General features: G+C 43.3%; 1 protein-coding gene across 1 annotated transcript in view; it reads right to left on the bottom strand.

The window, feature by feature from the left end:
* The window catches only part of DMTN (dematin actin binding protein), a 39,773-nt gene that overhangs the window by 3,284 nt on the left and 15,702 nt on the right, over positions 1 to 20,787 (bottom strand). Inside the window, exons 2-15 of the mRNA XM_075272688.1 lie at positions 12,326 to 12,376; positions 10,231 to 10,289; positions 8,650 to 8,724; positions 8,288 to 8,443; positions 7,212 to 7,256; positions 7,019 to 7,130; positions 6,889 to 6,945; positions 6,664 to 6,804; positions 3,837 to 3,940; positions 3,185 to 3,290; positions 1,517 to 1,554; positions 1,367 to 1,415; positions 715 to 722; positions 561 to 626 (exon numbers count right to left, since the gene is read on the bottom strand). Of these exons, the coding sequence (XP_075128789.1) occupies positions 561 to 626; positions 715 to 722; positions 1,367 to 1,415; positions 1,517 to 1,554; positions 3,185 to 3,290; positions 3,837 to 3,940; positions 6,664 to 6,804; positions 6,889 to 6,945; positions 7,019 to 7,130; positions 7,212 to 7,256; positions 8,288 to 8,443; positions 8,650 to 8,724; positions 10,231 to 10,248 (975 nt within the window). The 5' untranslated portion in view covers positions 10,249 to 10,289; positions 12,326 to 12,376. The remainder of the gene's footprint in view (positions 1 to 560; positions 627 to 714; positions 723 to 1,366; positions 1,416 to 1,516; positions 1,555 to 3,184; positions 3,291 to 3,836; positions 3,941 to 6,663; positions 6,805 to 6,888; positions 6,946 to 7,018; positions 7,131 to 7,211; positions 7,257 to 8,287; positions 8,444 to 8,649; positions 8,725 to 10,230; positions 10,290 to 12,325; positions 12,377 to 20,787) is intronic.

The following is a 20,787-nucleotide window of genomic DNA, read 5'->3' as shown; positions in this document are numbered from 1 at the left end:
GTGGCTTCATTTACCCGTATATACTCGAGTATAAGCCGACCCGAATATAAGCCGAGGCCCCTAATTTCACCACAAAAAACTGGGAAAACTTATTGACTCGAGTGTAAGCCGAGGGGGGGGGGGAATGCAGCAGCTGCTGGAAATTTTAAAAAATTAAAATGGTTGGAGTTTTTGGGTGCAGTAGTTGCTGGGGAAGGGGAGGGGGTGTTTTGGTTGTCTGTCTGCCCCTTCCCTGAGCTTGAGGACTGTTTTTTTTTCCCCACCACTTGGAATTCAGTCTGGCTGGATATAGGGGATCTGCAGTGCTCCTATTAACCCCTTCCCGATGGAACAGGAGCACTGCAGATCCCCTATATTAGTTTCCCTCTCAGTTACGGTAATTTTTATGTAGTCTTGTGTCGGCTAGAACTTTTTTTTTATTATTTTACTTAATTTTTTTTTGCCTTTTTATTATTAATTAAATTTTTCGCCCCTTTAACTTCCATGGGGTTATGGACATCCCCTTTAACAAGCCTGATGAAGTTGCTATGACAATTCTGAAGGAAGTCATCCTTACGTACCTTCTGCTCCAGCATACTGGGGAGAGAATTCCCCCGATCCATCCGGGTCCTTTGCCCTTCACCATTCTGTAGGACACAGAAGACATTGCTGGTTGTACTGGGAGTCCTGAGGCCGTGAAGCCATCTTCCCCTTCCCTTCCCTATGCATGCTTACCTGAAACCCTGAAAGACAGAAGTAGTTAGATATTTCACAACTGCTGGTACCTGTGGTGTTATTTTGCAACTCATAATAATAAGGGTCCAAGCTAGCTAAGGCCCTCATCTGCAGGAGGGCCATGGGGAGATTTATCGTGCCAGTTTTCGGGAGTGCAATGCGTGAAAAAGTTGCAATTTTTCTGCACAAATTGTGATTTTGCACTAAACGTTCCTGAAAGAGAGTGCGGTAAGGGGCAAGGCATGGACAGTTTATGATCATTTATGTTAATTTATTGGTGTAAATTATGCCTAAGATCTACGCCAACTACGGGCTAGTATAGACGTCAGTGAAAGTGCATGTCCCAGCGGAGGGTGCGCCTGAGTTATGAGGAGGCATACACATTGTCATAAATGAGGTACAGCCTCTGCCAGCAAAGCTGAACATGCCAGTCTTCAGAAATCTCCCCCATGATGTATCTAATAGCACCCTAAACTGTATCCAGCCTCACACATAGAAGTCTATGGAGCAGACGGGGGGAGGAAGTTGTTGCCAGCTAGTATTTGATTTATTTGTCCACTATGGATGGTAATAGGGCATTATCTTATTAGATTTAGGGGTGTTAATGTCACTGTCAGATTACGGTACAATGACATAGACCATTTCTCCTCACCTGTACTTTCTCTCTGCCGATCTGGGTGATGGAACTCTGCAGACTGAAGCTAAAGACAAAAGACATCATTGGCATTGTTATCCTCAAGACCATGGTTCATAATAAGTCCATGAGTATATAGTATGCTTGCTCTATATAGTATATACATACCCTTGATAAGCTGCTCCTTCCATATCCAGAATGAATAGCTGTAGAGACAGACCAATGACATGTCATATATGGCACAATGGAGATGTTGCTTCTTAGGCTTTGTTTATTAGGTTGGGATTCATGTAAACAAGGACTAGGTTTAGGGGGTGTAAAGGTAGTAGTTGCAAGGCCCCTCTGTCTTTCCCCTGGCAACAGATAACTTGGTAAAGTAGGATTGGTCATGTTGGATTTCAACATGTCCAAAGCTATATTCTTGCAACTAAGTCCCCTTTTCTCTCTGACAGCATTCGCACACTTGGATGAGTGTGCATGTGTATAGGGGAGTTGGGAAGAATAGCTGTCATCCAAACAAGTGTTCGGCTAACAGTTACAGATTTATGGTCACTTCAAGTTAGGGTCATTCTATCTTCTCCTGTTGCCTCACATTGGTGGAACTATTACACCTGAATGGACTGAAGACCTGCATCATGTTAGTACAATATAGGGTCAATGACCTTTCACTTGTCTTAAAGGGTTCCTGAGTGTTCATTAAAATTTGAAATATCTGTAGGCTAGCTGGCCAGTCTGTTCTATGACTGTATAAGCCTTCATACATGATGTCCTATGCTGCTATGTATCCCATTGTGGCTGCAGTACAGTTTACATTTGTCTCTGTGGCCTGGGGAGCAAGCACAGTAAGGAGTAGACTGTCTACTGTTCTGCCATTCTGCCAGGAGTAACTGTACAATAGCAAACAAATAGCTGAGAAAAGCCCATGTAACCATATTATAGGAGATTCAGGAACACTGGAATACAAGGACACAGGGTCCACTCTGGGAACTGAAGGACTGAATCCCAATCTGCTTAAAAAGTGGTTAAATGTGAAAACCTGCGGCCCCATAGACTATAATGGGGTCCGGTCAGTTTTCTCTGATTTTATACTGAAATCGGTGGAGAGAAAAGTCAGCAGATTGTAAGTGGAATCTAGCACAGAGTGCCCGGGTGCTAGTGTGAACCTAGTGTAAGCTGTGAGATTTGCAGAATCTTCAGTCCTTTGCACACAGCAACAGATTGCAGACATTTGGGTGTGGTTACTGAGAAGAATCAACCCCTCCCCTCTGCATTCCCTGTGTGAAGACAGAACAAACCTCTCCCTCCACTCACTGTGAAGATGTCTTGCTTATCTATTATATCTATGGATGAACCTTGGCTAGCACCAGGGAGTGAACTTCAAATTAGCTAGAAGGGAGACACCTAGTGGTAGGAAATTTAGAGAGGTTTTTCTGGCGGAAAGCAACCACATTTTTAATGAAAATGCATTACATTTCGGTTCAGGATCACCTGCTCTATGAAATGAGACGAAGCTGTCTGAAAAGTTAGAGCCCATTTAAGGACTGTGTGTATTTCAGTCTACAATCCAGTGGTAAGTATGCTATAATATTCTATCTGGACAAAACCTATCCCTATGCCTTTATAAGTCATATAGACAAAGTACTGGGTGGAACTCGGACTATGAGCCGGAGTGCCACCAAAAAATAATGACCAGTCTGGCCAAATTATATTCACATGGATGGATGAAATCTTAATCTTCCTTGCGGTTGTCTTAAATAGAGGAATTGGAATAATACCAAGAAGTATAGTGCCACAAATCAATGGACCCAGACAGACTAAAAACACTAAAATACTTACGTGTGTAGATTGGAGTCCGGTCTGGCAGAGAACGAGTTTTCCTTCGCGGAGTTCCTCCCTTCTGCATTTCTTCTTTTAGGATGAGTTTACCTATATTAGACTGAATCTGTAAGTTGAGAGGTTCGTGGTTAGAAGAAGGAGACCATATCAGAGGGGAATGTGTTCTCGATGTTGTACAGTACTGTGCAAAAGTTTTAGGCAAGTGTGGGAAAAATCCTGCACAGTAAGAATGCTTTCAGAAATAGAAGGGTTAATGGATGAAGAAAAGAGAAATGTAAATCCCATAAATATTTGGTGTGACCTTTGCCTTTTGGAGGAGGAGTCCTGGAAGTGATGATATGGCCCCCACTGATCTCAACACCATTGAATCTGTCTGGGATTTCATGAAGAGACCGAAGGATTGGAGCAAGCTGATATCCACAGATCTGTGCTTAGTTTTCCAAGATGACAGGGACATCATCCCTGCTGAGGTCCTGCAAAAAATGTCTACAAGTACCGAGAAGAACTAATGGAAGGCAAAGGTCACACCAAATATTGAGATTTAGATTTCTCTTTTCTTCAAGCATTCCTATTTTGCAGCAGTGTTTCCACACCTGCCTAAAACCTCTGCACCGTATTGTATATATTAGCTGTATACCCTGATGGCCTTTACCTTGTTCAGTGTCACTATATGCATTTCGTTCAGTCCTTTTACATCCTCACTTTCTTCACTTTCTTCCTCACCTTTGGATTCTCTGCGATGGCGCCTTTCTGATTCTAAGGATAGAAATATACAATTGGACCATAATAATAATAATAATAAATTTTATTTATATAGCGCCAACATATTCCGCAGCGCTGTACAATTTGTAGGGTTCAGATACAGACAGATACAAAACAAAGAACGTCATTTCACACAATGGGGCTGAGGGCCCTGCTCACAAGAGCTTACAATCTATGAGGTAGAGGGGGTGACACAAGAGGTAGGATGTCCATGTCCATGTTCTGGACAAGTATCATGTCATGGGGTTAAGGATCTTCATGGGGCTGATGGACACGTATGGTGACTAGCCAGCTTGCACTTGTCACGGGAGAGGACAGTGAGCTGATATGTTGTGTAGCCACTTCTGGTTTAGAGCAAGAGAGCTTTAGTTGTGGTGGTTGATGGAAATTGTCTTCATGTAAATGGTGGTAGAGGCTTAGTGCATCATTAGGTTGAGAAGGAGTTATCGTGAAGAGCAGGGATACCATGTGGAAGGATGGAAGGCCTTGGTTATGGGGTTCTTAGGTTAAACCTTGGAAAGACTCTGTCAGGGCCAAGAAAAGGGTTGTCATGGAAGTTGGTTGTCCTGGGGCCTGAGGTTGATCCATGTCAGTGTGGGTCAAAGGGGCTGGTGAGGATGGGTAGTGTGTGCGATGTGCGTAATAGTGTTTGGAGGGGAAACCAAGGTGGGGTATTAACCCATAGAGCTGACCAGTAGAGTTGGTTGTAGCATGGCGATCTAAGGGAGTATAAAATTTTTTATACTTTTTGACTTTGTACAGTAATAGTGTTGTTTGCTACTTACCAATCATGGTTCTTCAAAGTTCTGTAATATTCAAGCCATGGTGCCAACCTAGTGTGTTGGAACCGCCAACCTTTGTACCCATTGAGTATATTGAAACCATTAAGTTTACTATAATTGTTCTATGGAGTGAACAAGTAAATCATTTTTGTTCTTCTCTACATCTACTTTTGTTTATGCCTTCATTTACAAGGAGTCTGTCACCATAATCCAGCATATTATCCCAGTCCCACAGATAGGTAGGTGATGGTCACCTTTGTGAATCAGCGCTGAGGTATCATTATTTGTGTCAACATGTAAATGAGATCTTTGCAACAACAGCACTGCCCCCATTGCTCCAAAAACCTAATTTGCATATTGGAAAAAACAGAGGTATCTGTTCAGTTCAGATGAGCCTAACCTATCTATATGCAAGGCTGGGTGATATGCTGGTTCTGGTGACAGTAACCTATCTATCTGCAGGGCTGGGGTGATATGCTGGTTCTGGTGACAGTAACCTATCTATCTGCAGGGCTGGGGTGATATGCTGGTTCTGGTGACAGTAACCTATCTATCTGCAGGACTGGGGTGATATGCTGGGGTCTGGTGACAGTAACCTATCTATCTGCAGGGCTGGGGTGATATGCTGGTTCTGGTGACCCTAACCTATCTATATGCAGGGCTGGGGTGATATGCTGGTTCTGGTGACACTAACCTATCTATATGCAGGGCTGGGGTGATATGCTGGGTCTGGTGACACTAACCTATCTATCTGCAGGGCTGGGTTGATATGCTGGTTCTGGTGACACTAACCTATCTATCTGCAGTGCTGGGGTGATATGCTGGTTCTGGTGACACTAACCTATCTATCTGCAGGGCTGGGGTGATATGCTGGGGTCTGGTGACAGTAACCTATCTATCTGCAGGGCTGGGGTGATATGCTGGTTCTGGTGACCCTAACCTATCTATATGCAGGGCTGGGGTGATATGCTGGGTCTGGTGACACTAACCTATCTATCTGCAGGGCTGGGTTGATATGCTGGTTCTGGTGACACTAACCTATCTATCTGCAGGGCTGGGGTGATATGCTGGTTCTGGTGACACTAACCTATCTATCTGCAGGGCTGGAGTGATATGCTGGTTCTGGTGACACTAACCTATCTATCTGCAGGGCTGGGGTGATATGCTGGTTCTGGTGACACTAACCTATCTATCTGCAGGGCTGGGGTGATATGCTGGTTCTGGTGACACTAACCTATCTATCTGCAGGGCTGGAGTGATATGCTGGTTCTGGTGACAGTAACCTATCTATCTGCAGGGCTGGGTTGATATACTGGTTCTGGTGACAGTAACCTATCTATCTGCAGGGCTGGGGTGATATGCTGGTTCTGGTGACACTAACCTATCTATCTGCAGGGCTGGAGTGATATGCTGGTTCTGGTGACAGTAACCTATCTATCTGCAGGGCTGGGTTGATATACTGGTTCTGGTGACAGTAACCTATCTATCTGCAGGGCTGGGGTGATATGCTGGGTCTGGTGACACTAACCTATCTATCTGCAGGGCTGGGTTGATATACTGGTTCTGGTGACAGTAACCTATCTATCTGCAGGGCTGGGGTGATATGCTGGGTCTGGTGACCCTATCTTATCTATCTGCAGGGCTGAGGTGATATGCTGGTTCTGGTGATCCTAACCTATGTATCTGCAGGGTTGGGGTGATATGCTGGTTCTGGTGACACTAACCTATATATCTGCAGGGCTGGGGTGATATGCTGGTTCTGGTGACACTAACCTATCTATCTGCAGGGCTGGGGTGATATACTGAGTTCTGATGACACTAACCTATCTATCTGCAGGGCTGGTCTGATATGCTGGTTCTGGTGATAGATTCCCTTTAAGTGGCAACTAGATATACATCCTTAAATGCCCATGCAGAATTTCTGATCATTCTTACCTACAACAGCCAAGGAAGGAGGACATGGCCAGTAATCTGTTTCGATCTTTGCTGGCTGATTTGGATCTGGAGGTTTCGCAGCTGGGAATTTAGAGGACTCAACTATGGGGTCATCAGCCAGGCGGTGGGAGAGTGCTGATTCTAAAGGAACGACATTCAAAGCATATGTAATACAACGCTGAGATAAGACGTAAGTGCCCGACAAGACTTAGATGGCCTTCTCACCTCTCTGTCTGTAGATTGGTGGCTTCTTGTAGAGATTTGGCTGAGTCTGAGAAATCTCTGAAGAAACAGAGTACAGTCTGAGTGACGTGAGGTTACATGATCTGCACAGTCCATGTGTCTACAATCTTACCTGGACAGTGGAAGTGCTGGACTCCTGCTCGAGGAGAGTTGGTTCCTCCACGGGAGCCTGGTAGAGTTGAACTACTGACTACAGACTTGTTGTCAGCCCAGAGTGCTGCGACCTGTAGTAGGAAATCATAAGTATGATCAGCCTAAGGAAAGTAACTACCTACACCGCTTATTGTGATCCCTCACTTGTTTACCTCTGGTGATGGAGGCGGAGATATTGACTTGGGTGACAATGATCGCTGTAAAACAAAAAGGTATATGGCATGAGTTTTTGTACATTGAATCTCCATGAACAAGTCTAGAAGACCTGAGACTGTACAGATAATTGTATCCCTCCTGTCCATAGGTTATGTCTGGTATTGCCACTTGGATCCCCTGAAGTGAAAGGGACGAAGTTGCAATACCACTCACAACCTGTCAATGGATGTGGCGCTGTTTTTGAAAGAAAGCACCCATGATTTTCTAATCCTTTAAAGGTACAGGATATATGAGTAAACAGGAGATAAACAGAGAAGTGACTAAGGGGGCAGGACTTAATCAAGTGGGTGGGGCCATAAGAAGGAGGGGCAAATAGTTTATGTCCTGGAACACATAAACTATTTGCATTGGAGCCCTGGAGCTTCATGGGGGCTTCAATGCAAATACCAGGCCCCTAAACTATAATGTATTGTAATGTACTGGTCTTCTCATATTGAAGCATGGGCTTCCAAAGGCTCCTGGGCCCAGGTGCTACCACACCCTCTGCAACCCCTCAAGTTACGCCCCTCAAGCAGAATCTGGATAAACATATAGCTGAGATGATTTAGGAAAACCTGCACTCGCAGGGGGTTGGACCCGATGGCCCTTGAGGTCCCTTCCAACTCTACCATAAAAATAAAAAAAAATAAAAAAAAATATGAGCCCAATTTTTTTTTTAAAGTATTTTTGTGTAGTGTAAAAAATGACTCTGCAAAAAGTCTCCAAATTTCCATAACAGCTGTATCAGGCTAGGTTCACTGGAGCGTTCAGTCCATTTTTTTGTTCCATCGCGAACAGAAAAATTGAATTGACTCCAAAGGACAGATCGGGTACATGACGGGCACCAACAGAGCCCAACAGTTCCCAATGATAATAATGGGGTCCGTTTAGTGTCAATTCCCCTGAACTAAAAAGTGGAGCTTGCATGACTTTTTGCTCTCAATTTTTGACGAAACCTCCAACGTAGATGCAAGCCTTGACTTAGTGTTGTAAAGTATATGAGTTGGTTTGTACTTGGCATTTCCAGACTTACCTCTCGGCTCCGAAGAGTCTCTGTATTCTCCAGAAGTGTATACGTGAAATGCGGCTCGTATATCATTAGGTCTGGACGCTCTATATCCAGAATAGCTTTATCACGTGGGAGAGCAGCGAGGTCCTTATAACCCAGGACGCGACTGTCCATCCGAGCCTGAAACCATGGAAAAGCAAAGGGCACAAAGAAGCCATTAAAGTGTCCCTGTCACCATATAATGAATGGCTATGAGCTCATTCAGTATCATTAAGGCTAGTTTCTATGCACCAGCCTTCTACCATTTATCTTCATGTCTACAGGCCATTAGGAAATTACAAAATATACATTTACATACATAGATGTCGTGCTCGGTTAGTACTTACAGTGATAGCAGAGGGGGAGCCTGGTACGCTGGACCCTCTGGACGAGGTGACACTGCCAGGAGACGTAAGAGGGACCTGTAAACAGACAGAAGATTGTCACACACCTGGATGATACATAGCCAAAAAGTAGGTACACCAGGATATCTGAACTGGTTTTTAGACAATAGAAGACTAACCCACTAACTGTGATGTGTAATAGGAGTCTAAAACCAGACATGGTTGCCCCTTTAGGGTTTGTCTGCTTCAGGCGTTCCCTACTTGTTATAAGGATCCAATACTTGAACTGCTATAACTGTAGGGAACCTTACAAGGGCTCTATCTTCATAAAGCGCCATCACAAGTAAAGCCTCGTTCACATCTGCGTTGGTATTCCGTCCAGGGGAGTCCGCATGAGGCGGTGTGCCAGTGAAAGCACACGGACCCCATAGACTATAATGGGGTCCGTGTGCTTGCTGCCGGATCTCTGCAGGGATCATGCGGACAGGAAAGTAGTTCACAATCTACTTTCCTGTCCACATGATTAGTGCGGTTAGCGCGCGGCAAGCACATGGACCCCATTATAGTCTATGGGGTCCGTGGGCTTTTACTGCACAGCGCTTGCAGTTGCGTTCAGTATTCCATTCGGGCGGTCCCCATGCGGACTCCCCTGGATGGAATACCAAACACAGATGTGAACGAAGGGTCAACTGACGCATTACACAGTGCTCATTCACATCAATGGGCTGTCTGTATAATCTAGGACAGGACAGGTCCTCCAGAGAGACAAAGATACTCTTTATAACTCCAGCAGATGAGGGACCTCAGCACTGGACCCCCCTCAAATAACTCGGTATTTGACTTTCTTCCTAACCTCGAAGTTTAAGCATTTGCACCACTACATACACTTATCGCCCTTTGCACAGGATAGAGGATAAGAATTAGATCATAGTACTTTATGCTGCTCCATCGTTCTGATCTCTGTCACTGACCAGGAGGGAATTGCATGGAGTAGTGAGGAGTAGAGATGAGCGAGTACTGTTCGGATCAGCCGATCCGAACAGCACGCTCGCATAGAAATGAATGGACGTAGCCGGGGAGGGGGTTAAGCGGCCGGCCGCCGTCAAAGCGGAAGTACCAGGTGCATCCATTCATTTCTATGGAGCGTGCTGTTCGGATCGGCTGATCCGAACAGTACTCGCTCATCTCTAGTGAGGAGCTTATCTAAAGGCTTTTCCCTGCTTCATGTTTGTATCAGAACATCTACTTTTTACTGTTATAAATGTTGCTCCACAAATGTATCTTTCTCTCTGAGAAGCAGAAGGAAAGCCTATGTCCAGCCTACATGATATCCCAGCTTCTTCAACTGGGGATACAGCAGAAGCTGTACTGTACTCTACTCGGCATATATGGCATTTTGAACATTTGAGAAAACAGGGTTTAGTTTTCGTACTTTACAAAACTACTCTGAACTGTATGTTCATTTTACAAAAATTATGTAACCACATTACACAGGGGGACAATTATACAACTTTCTCTTTTTCTTTCTGGCATTCTTGTTGTGTGAGTGTAGCACACACATGTAGATGTCCTTATCGATGTTACCTTTGAAAACTTTTCCATTCAGCTGTTGTGTCTCAGTGTTCTGTGGATATACCGAAGATCTGCAGGAGAGAAGGACAGGGTTATTTCCTTTTTTGTGTCTTTTATATGATCACCTAGAATTTAATTCTGCCTTGTCACTGGTTTTGTAGTATGCGGGGTTAGATGTATTTGGGACAACAGGGGGTCTGCACAGTGCAGGAGGAATTATTTGGAGGTTACTCTGGACTTACTAGTGATAATCTGCATTAATCCTTGGTTCTTAGAACAATAATTTCTAGAAATCCTTGGCAGGACTAATGATCTCTAGGATTGTCTTTGGGAATTGGGTCACATTGTGTTAGTGAATTAATAAGGACATTACAAATTGTGGTCAATGGAGGACCCATCCTCCTATCCATGAAGCTGTATCCAGTAGTACCCTCCAAAGCCAAATGTCATAGGTACACCTTATGTGAGTTATTATGGACTGCTTTGCTTGACGTGAAGAGCATCAGACTTTCGTTATGTTGGGAGAAAGTGAAGAGTGTGGCCAAGTAGCATCACTGAACCAGAAACGGCTTTGAGGAAGGTCTCTCTACCGCCAGCATGAAATAATGATGAGGTGGTTGTGAAATAGAGGAATTATCCACATCATTCCTGACTTGAGATGAGGACCAATCCGGATCATTTTAGGCTGGTTGTGAAGATCCATCCACATCATTCAAGGCTGGTGGTGAGGACCCATCCTCTTTCTTATAGGCTGGTGGTGAGGATCCATCCACATCATTCAAGACTGTCAGTGAGGACCTATCCTCATCCTTTTAGACTGGTAGTGTGGTCTGATCCTCGTTCTTATCAGGCTGGTGGTGAGGACCAATCTTCAATACTTAAGGCTGATGACATGGACTTATCTTCATTATTTCAGGCTAGTGGTGAGGACCCATCTTCATCATGTCTAGCTGGTGGATGGTTCCCATTCCGAAAATTTCAGACTAAGGGTCCATTCACACGGAGTAACGTGCCGCGTGACCTGGCACGTATACGGCGTGTGAGATTTTGAGCGCCGTAAAAGCTCCCATTGATTTCAATGGGAGCCTGGATCGTATACGCCGCATTATTTTGCAGCTGTGATTTTGCGGCCGCAAAATAATGCGGTGTATACGATCCAGGCTCCCATTGAAATCAATGGGAGCTTTTACGGCGCTCAAAATCTCACGCGCCGTATACGTGCCAGGTCACGCGGCACGTTACTCCGTGTGAATGGACCCTAATGTTGGGAAACCATCCTTATTAGTTCAAGGTGAAGGTGGTTGAGAAATTGAGAGGGTTTTATACAAAACAAATTCTCATCTCTCATTGATTATTGTTTTTCATGGTTCCTGTGGATACTTTCAGCAGATCTCACTTCCTTTATGATCTCACTGACTTTATGTGATATGTCATATGGGGTAATTTTCAATAAGATGAGATAATCCTTTAATAGCCCCACCATGGCAAATTCAGTGTGTTACAGCAGCATGGATAACACAGTAATATATTACAAGAAAAGAACACATACAAAGCTCATAGCAGATAGCAAAGATACTAGGAGTCATAGCAACTAGGAAGGAAAGAAGACTTGAGGATCATTTAGTTTTCTGTGCGGAGTGATCTTCACTTAGCCTGATGTTGGTTATACAGCCTGATCGCGGTTGGGAAGAAGGATCTCTGATAACGTTCCTTCTCAAACTTGGGGTGAAGCAGTCGATCACTGACAGTACTGCCCAGTGCTATTATAGTCTTCTACATGGGGTGGGATTTATTCTCCAGCATGGAGGTCACCACAGACAGTATCCTTCTGTCACCCACCACCTGTACTGGGTCCAGGGGGCTCCCCAGGACAGAGCTGGCCCTTCTGATCAGCCTGTCAGGTCTATTTCTGTCCCTGACTGGTTTGCTACTCCCCCAGCAGACCACTACCACAGAGTTGAAAAAGGACCCAAGAATTGCCCCCCTGGACTCCAAAGACCCTCCGCCTCCTGAGCAGGTAGAGCCTATTGTGACCCTGTGTCTTCTTATATGTATTATAAAATCTGAGAACAATTCCATATGTCAGCCTCCTCTTCCTAGCTCTTACCAGACTGTGTGTCGCTCTGCATCACGTGTCCTCCTAAGTTCTGTTCTGGTTCTGTTGGCAACAAAAGAACACATTGAAACAAATTTAGAAATTACGTAGCATGAAGTATTAATAAGAGTGAGTTAGATGAGAAAATATAGAGGAGCTATGGTGGCCATAAGAGGAAAGCTGTCTCATATACACAAGCATATAAGGCTCTGTTCACCTCTTCGTTGGAGGCTTTGGTTTGTTTTGGAGCTTTCGGTACACCATGACAATACCCTGACGTACCCATCATAGGAGCTGGCAGCCATTTTTGTTGTTCTGCTCCCATGATGGAAATGAACAATGCAGATGTGCACAGCGCAAAGCTCTGATATATAGCCATAATATGGCGCCCATGGGCCTGTAATTTTATACCATGGGATACCGAATTCTGCAACACGAGCTTGTACCATGTTCCTTCAGACTCTAAACTAAGCAGAAATTCTGGAGAAACTTTTCATCTTAGAAAGAATAACTCGAAATACAGAAACATAAAGTGCACCATATAGCGGCACACAGAGAGCCTATGTTTCTATAGTGAATAGCCACAAGGACTCTGTATACATCTATATACAGTCCTATGAAAAAGTTTGGGCACCCCTATTAATCTTAATCATTTTTAGTTCTAAATATTTTGGTATTTGCAACAGCCATTTCAGTTTGATATATCTAATAACTGATGGACACAGTAATATTTCAGGATTGAAATGAGGTTTATTGTACTAACAGAAAATGCGCAATATGCATTAAACCAAAATTTGACCGGTGCAAAAATATGGGCACCTCAACAGAAAAGTGACATTAATATTTAGTACATCCTCCTTTTGCAAAGATAACAGCCTCTAGTCGCTTCCTGTAGCTTTTAATCAGTTCCTGGATCCTGGATGAAGGGATTTTGGACCATTTCTTTCTACAAAACAATTCAAGTTCAGTTAAGTTTGATGGTCGCCGAACATGGACAGCCCGCTCTCAAATGATCTGAAAACAAAGATTGTTCAACATAGTTGTTCAGGGGAAGGATACAAAACGTTGTCTCAGAGATTTAACCTGTCAGTTTCCACTGTGAGGAGCATAGTAAGGAAATGGAAGACCACAGGGACAGTTCTTGTTAAGCCCAGAAGTGGCAGGCCAAGAAAAATATCAGAAAGGCAGAGAAGAAGAATGGTGAGAACAGTCAAGGACAATCCACAGACCACCTCCAAAGAGCTGCAGCATCATCTTGCTGCAGATGGTGTCACTGTGCATCGGTCAACTATACAGCGCACTTTGCACAAATAGAAGCTGTATGGGAGAGTGATGAGAAAGAAGCCGTTTCTGCACGTACGCCACAAATAGAGTTGCCTGAGGTATGAAAAAGCACATTTGGACAAGCCAGCTTCATTTTGGAAACAAAAATTGAGTTGTTTGGTTATAAAAAAAAGGCGTTATGCATGGCGTCCAAAAAGAAACAGCATTCCAAGAAAAACACATGCTACCCACTGTAAAATTTGGTGGAGGTTCCATCATGCTTTGGGGCTGTGTGGCCAATGCCGGCATCGGGAATCTTGTTAAAGTTGAGAGTCGCATGGATTCCACTCAGTATCAGCAGATTCTTGAGAATAATGTTCAAGAATCAGTGACGAAGTTGAAGTTACGCCGGGGATGGATATTTCAGCAAGATAATGATCCAAAACACCGCTCCAAATCCTCAGGCATTCATGCAGAGGAACAAGTACAATGTTCTGGAATGGCCATCCCAGTCCCCAGACCTGAATATCATTGAACATCTGTGGGATGATTTGAAGCGGGCTGTCCATGCTCGGCGACCATCTAACTTAACTGAACTTGAATTGTTTGTCCAAAATACCTTTATCCAGGATCCAGGAACTGATTAAAAGCTACAGGAAGCGACTAGAGGCTGTTATCTTTGCAAAAGGAGGATCTACTAAATATTAATGTCACTTTTCTGTTGAGGTGCCCATACTTTTGCACCGGTCAAATTTTGGTTTAATGCATATTGCACATTTTCTGTTAGTACAATAAACCTCATTTCAATCCTGAAATATTACTGTGTCCATCAGTTATTAGATATATCAAACTGAAATGGCTGTTGCAAATACCAAAATATTTAGAACTAAAAATGATTAAGATTAATAGGGGTGCCCAAACTTTTTCATAGGACTGTACATAGCACAACCAAGTGCTTTGGACCAAGTGGTTCTAGTGCATGACCCTGCAACCACTTTGGGCATAGTGAATGACATCCAAACCCAAGATGTCAAAAAATGTCTTAATACTGTTAGTATTTCTATTTGTGCTAGTTCTTGGTATGGTAACCTCAGTAAATATAGTCCTGTACAGGGGTGTAGCTATAGAGGGTGCAGATGTAGGAGTTGTTACTGGGCCCTGGACCATGAAGGGGCCCCAAAGGTCCTTCTACCACTATTCTAAATGGCACAAGGTAAGTAGGGGCCCCGTTACACATTATACATTGGGGCCAAAAAGGTTTCAGGTTAGGCCTCCAGCCCTGTATATACAAACCACCAGTATAGCAAGACATGGCAAGTATTCCATAATGGGATTGTTATAATGGAGTATATGAGAGAGTGAGAATGACCGGTTCCAGGAGGACAGTGACGCTCGGCAGTGCGTACGCAGCACCTGAGCATCTGTCTGACCTCTTGTCCTTTTTCCATGTCTCGGTCTCGCTCGGCTTCCCTATCCCATACACTCACTTCCCTTCCCAGGGCTCAGACCATACAGGACACTCCGCCACTTCCTCTCACAGTATATAGGACAATGAGGAGATAGCAGTGTAATGGGGGAAACGTGGAAAGTAAATCTGCAAACATACTGAAGAGGTGACATGAGATATTATGTGTTGTAACCATAGACACAAGCCCTATGTGTGAACAACAGCGTACTACATTATTATACGTATTATTATGGTGGTATGGCAAACACATCGCTATACAAGGAAGTCTACAGTTATACATACAAAACACTTATAGGTATGACGATAGTGTGCTGTTCTATGTTATTGGAAAAAGGAAAGGCAAACTGATGGCAGGATGGTCCAGCGACCAGTAGCAGCAAGTGTTCAATTCCCCTACAGCGCCTCCACAGGGGAAGATAGGTATTTCACATTATTAATTGATATATAAATAAATAAATATACATGTATACTGATGGAGACTGTGTCATATACACTGATGTACAGAGAACAGTCCTATAGTATAATCATATCCAGATAGACTGGATGATGTTGAGATCAGGGCTATATCTGTGGGGGCCGTATCATCACTTTCAGGGCTCCTCCTCCAAAGGGCAAAGGTCACTCCAAATATTCATGGGATTTACATTTCTCTTTTCTTAATGCATTTCATTTTTTTCATTTAATTGACCAAATAAACTATTAACCCTTCTATTTCAGAGAGCATTCTTACTCGGCAGTAATTTTTCCATACCTAACCAAAACTTTTGCACAATACTGCATATATATATATATATATATATATATATATATATTTATAGACACAAACAGTACAGACTGCATCCTATACACTGATATACAGACCAGAAAACAGACTTATTATATAATATATATACACCAGAGACTGTGTCCTATATACTGATATACAGACCAGAGAACAGTCCTATTATATCAAATCAAACAAGCTTTATTGGCACGTCCGAATAGATATTTGGCATTGCCAAAGCTAGTAAAGTGTGTGTGGGGGGGATTGGAGTTGGGGGGGGTGAGTGGTGGGTATGGGGGTTGGGGTGGTTGATTTGGGGTATAACAGTCCGTGGAGTCTCATCTTCCTCTTAGTTGGTGACCACTATATGGGGGTGGGGTGGCTGATTTGGGGTATAACAGTCCGTGGAGTATCATCTTTCTCTTAGTTGGTGACAGCTATACATAATATATATATATATACACCAGAGACTAAGTCCTATACACTGACATACAGACTGGAGAACAGACTTATTATATAATATACTGTATATACACTGGAGACTGCGTCCTATACACTGATATACAGACCTGAGAACAGACCTATTATATAATATATAAACACCGGAGACTGCATCCTATATACTGATATACAGACTGGAGAACAGACCTATTATATAATATATATATACACCGGAGACTGCATCCTATATACTGATATACAGACTGGAGAACAGTGGTATTATATAATATATATACACCAGAGACTGCGTCCTATGTACTGATATACAGACCGGAGAACCGTCCTATTATATAATATATATACTGTATACTGCAGAGAATGCATTTTAACAAAAAAAATTTGGTGCAATAATTATGTATAAAGCAAAAACTCCAATATCATGCATTAGAGTTTCAGTATTTTGCCAGTAGGAGGACACAATCAGTATGGTGAGGATGTGTACATGCATGCTGATGGTTACACGTGGTCATAACACATTCTGCCCCTTATCAATGCTCAGCACAGGCCGCCCCACCCAGCAGGTCTCATGTCCTCCATAACTATCAGCGCGACCCATCTGTGCAATTTTTAGTCACAAATAAATTAACAAAATGAAAAGTAAAATACAACAAACCAATCACTTGTAATATCAAAGATTTTGTGCATGGAACGGGACCATGAAAAGGGTTAAAATTGTCGGGTTATTGCACTAGATCTCCGGGTATTATGGCATATATTGCAACCTACATGACATATGGGCTGGGAACCTTGTTTTTTTATTTGTAATGCTGCAAACTCTGGTAATAGAAGGGTTAATGATATAGGCAGGAAATCAGAAATGAATAATTAATAGGGAATAAGGTCACAATTTCCAATCTCCAGTAAATAGAAGTCGTACATAATGTTTAGTAGAAACAGGACTAAAGGCATAAAAATAGCATTCTCATTGCTGGTAATGGCTCCGTTCTCGTAGATGTCGTCAATGTATCTCCCCCCCACTCTCATAGGGGTACATTAACCCCAAACACTCATACAGCACACAGCTCTGGCACCATACAGTTATATTACCACCCACATGCTTGTTGCATTAGTATTAACACCCTACGATCCACTCATCCTCAATATCCCACTCTCAATGATCCAGCATTATATCCTCCTATACACTCCCCATTGTATATATCTTCACACCCACCCCCAGTCCTGTCCCTGCTCCCTTGTGTCCTCCTTCCCCGGACTCCCACACATAGGACATGACAGTGCACCTTAGTCTAGCGGTCTGATGTCCCTTGCAGGTGCAGTCTCTTTCTAAGGTCTGGTCTGTATGTGCAGATATCCAGGCAGTCTCTCAGTGCCCCTCCCTGTACTCACAAGCTGTGAACTGTCTGCAAAAGAACTGTCCTGTCCAGGGAGGGGATTCGCAAGGAGCAAAAGGGTGTCTCTCCAGATTAAGGGGGAAAGAATGACAGGCTTCGAGGGTGTCAAGGAAATGGAGACGGAGAAAGTGCAACAGATGGAAGAGTGCGAGAAAGGAAGAGAGAAAGAGAAAGCGGAGAGGTCAGCGGAGAGATGGAGAAATGACAGATAACAGGAGGGAGGAGGAGAGGAAACAACCTTGAATGAGGAGAATGATGAAAGAGCTATAGACTAATGGGACGCATTGTATCTCTGGGGGCAGACATGGCCAATATAACGTATGAGCCTTATAACCCACAACATAACGCTTACTTATCGCTTCCACATACTTACCCTTTGGGTCTCATATGTTTATAAAAGTGGGCACGTCCCCATCTTTGTGCCAAATTCCAAGAATGGCTACAAAAGGAAAGAAATATATAGAAAGTTCTTATGCGTCTTCCTTCTGCTCAATCCACTCCTGGCTTTGGCTCAAAAAAACGCAACAAAATAAGCTGCATTTCCGTAATGCGGGGCCTTAGCCTAAAACAGTGATCCAAAGTTTTCAATCTCAGCAGTAGAGTAAGGTCCTGCATTCACAATAGGGGTGTATGTTTGGCAGGAGCGCTGGAGATACTGCTGAAGGGTCTATATGGTATCTAGTAGAGATGAGCGAACACTATTCGAAACAGCTGTTTCGAATAGCACGCTCCCATAGAAATGAATGGACATAGCCGGCACATGGGGGGGTTAAGCGGTTGTCCGCCGGCAAAGTCTGCGTGCCATTTATTCCTATGGGAGCGTGCTATTCGAAACGGCTGTTTCGAATAGTGTTTGCTCATCTCTAGTATCTACTTATTGACGACCATTATACACGACCATTGCCAACTATGCTTTATTAAATAGCTGGCCACCATGAAACATGTCTGTTCTTTTTAACACAGAAGTCTATGGATGGTTCACAACGACGGTGCACAAGGTGTCTTCCATTCTGCCAGGAATACACAATGGAATCTGCAAGCGAGCCTCTGACACAAATGAGAACAATATGGCGTCACTTCTTGTTGACGCTTCTGTAAAAAACTGGTCGCTGCAGAGAAAAATGTCAATGTCTTTACAAGTGAATGAAACACAATGATCACATTTTTGGGGCATCGAGAAGTGAATAAATATGACACAATATAATACAACCTCGCTCTATGATCTACTGTCCTGGTGGACTGGGGTATCCATGAACAATCATCTAAATTCAGCATTGGAGACAGCCAATGTACAAGGCTCAGGTATCTCCAGTGGTCCCACCAAAAAGGGTCAATCCATCCAGAATGGGGAACAACAGCCCCTCCCCGCCTCACTAATGTGATGACCCAACCCTTTAACCTGTAGTGATATGTCATGGCAAGTAATATTTTGACATTTTGCCATTACAGCACCCAAAATTGCCCCCATCTACATAACAGGGGACCCAAGAGACCTATGTGGCTCCAAAGCCATTGATTTACTAACATACCCAATATTCCATGTTGGGTAATAAAAATAATTTAAAAAAAAATGTATTGTCATTGAGAATTTTTTTTGTATTTTTTTTTTCTTCAGACAATATTTATACAAAAGCGGTGAATTGTAGACGTCGGCGATAATCTGTCAAACAGGATAAGGAAGTTGAGTGTTAGTGATATTTTTGCTGCTTTTCCCGAGTAGGATTTTTTACAATAATCTTGGGCAACAAAAACAAACTCATATTAACCCAGAGTTACAAAGTGACAGAGTAACAAAGAAACGGACGTGTGAATGTCTTCATTCACATCCATTGTTCCAAAAATGGAAGTGTGATGGAAATGATTAAAAAATAAAAAAAGTCATAAGTCAGTTTTTCACTCTTGTGTGCACAAGATCTTACTAAAGCTACTGGTATGGGCTGCTTATAAAAGAGCGTGCTGGCCCATGCCTGTAATATAATGACACATGATATTATATAGACTTCTGGAATCACGTGAACATCTCTATAGTAAATCTATCTGCAAAACTTTTTGGAATTTTTTTTATCTCTGTAAGAAGGAGCGTAACTTGAGGGGGTGCAGAGGGTGCAGTCGCACCAGGGCCCAGGAGTCTTAGGGGGCCCATAAGCACTGGTATCAGTATTGAGATTGCAGCTTCCATCTGGCCCATAATCCAAGGAGATCCACAGATTCCCCTAACCACACTAAGGTGGATTAACCTCCTTATAACATCACTATTGAGAATTCACTGTAGGGATGAGGTGGACAAAAGATTGCACCCAGGCCCACAAGACTTTAGTTACACCACTGTCTGTAAGTGCCTGACCTTCATTGGAGATCTACCTGACTTGTTTATTCTTATAGTCGGGGGTTGTAACATCCATATCCCCTAATAGGGCATCACTAGGTAACCCCATTGTCCAGCACATGACTTGCTGCATACATGTACTTTTCACTCATGAAGTCAGGCTATTTTCACATCTGTCCATCCGGCACAGAGTCCATCTGAAAAGCAAGACTTTATCGTCTGGCAATGCCAAGAAGAAAACAAGGGACACCCAGCCAATCCCCATTATAATCAATGGGTTCCCTTGGGATCTGTTGTTGTCCATCATTACAAGGACCGGTTTTACTGTTTAATCCATTCTTCTGTTCCTACAATGGATGGGGCATTTAATGGGGCTGTTGATATTGGTGGCCTCTCCATGGGATTACAGATTATCAGACAGACTGAAATGACCAAAAATAAAAAAAATATCTCTCCCCAGAATTTTACAGAAGGATGGGCCAGATTTTGGCCATTGATGTGTTCTATCTTCCCACAATTCCTAGATCTCCATACAAGTCTCCTTCCTGTCTATCTCTCTGCCAATGAATCTGTGCCTGGGGACGCATGTCCGCCTATGGGGAATTGTGGGCTACTAAGTGCCTGTCTAATGGAATTTAATGTACAGAGAACGGGTCAATTTTTACAGGTTGGGGGAGGAGGAGTGTAATGTCCATGAATGAGATTACTTAATAAAACCTTCACAGAGGTTTTCTGATAGTTTGAGGATCCTCTGGTACCTCCTCACCGCTACCAGCAAAATAGACATAAAAAATACAACAA

The sequence above is a fragment of the Leptodactylus fuscus genome, chromosome 5, assembly GCF_031893055.1.
Source record: "Leptodactylus fuscus isolate aLepFus1 chromosome 5, aLepFus1.hap2, whole genome shotgun sequence".
Lineage (NCBI taxonomy): Eukaryota > Metazoa > Chordata > Amphibia > Anura > Leptodactylidae > Leptodactylus > Leptodactylus fuscus.
The sequence above is the reverse complement of the archived record's forward strand: the minus strand, read 5'-3'. Positions and strand labels throughout refer to the sequence as shown.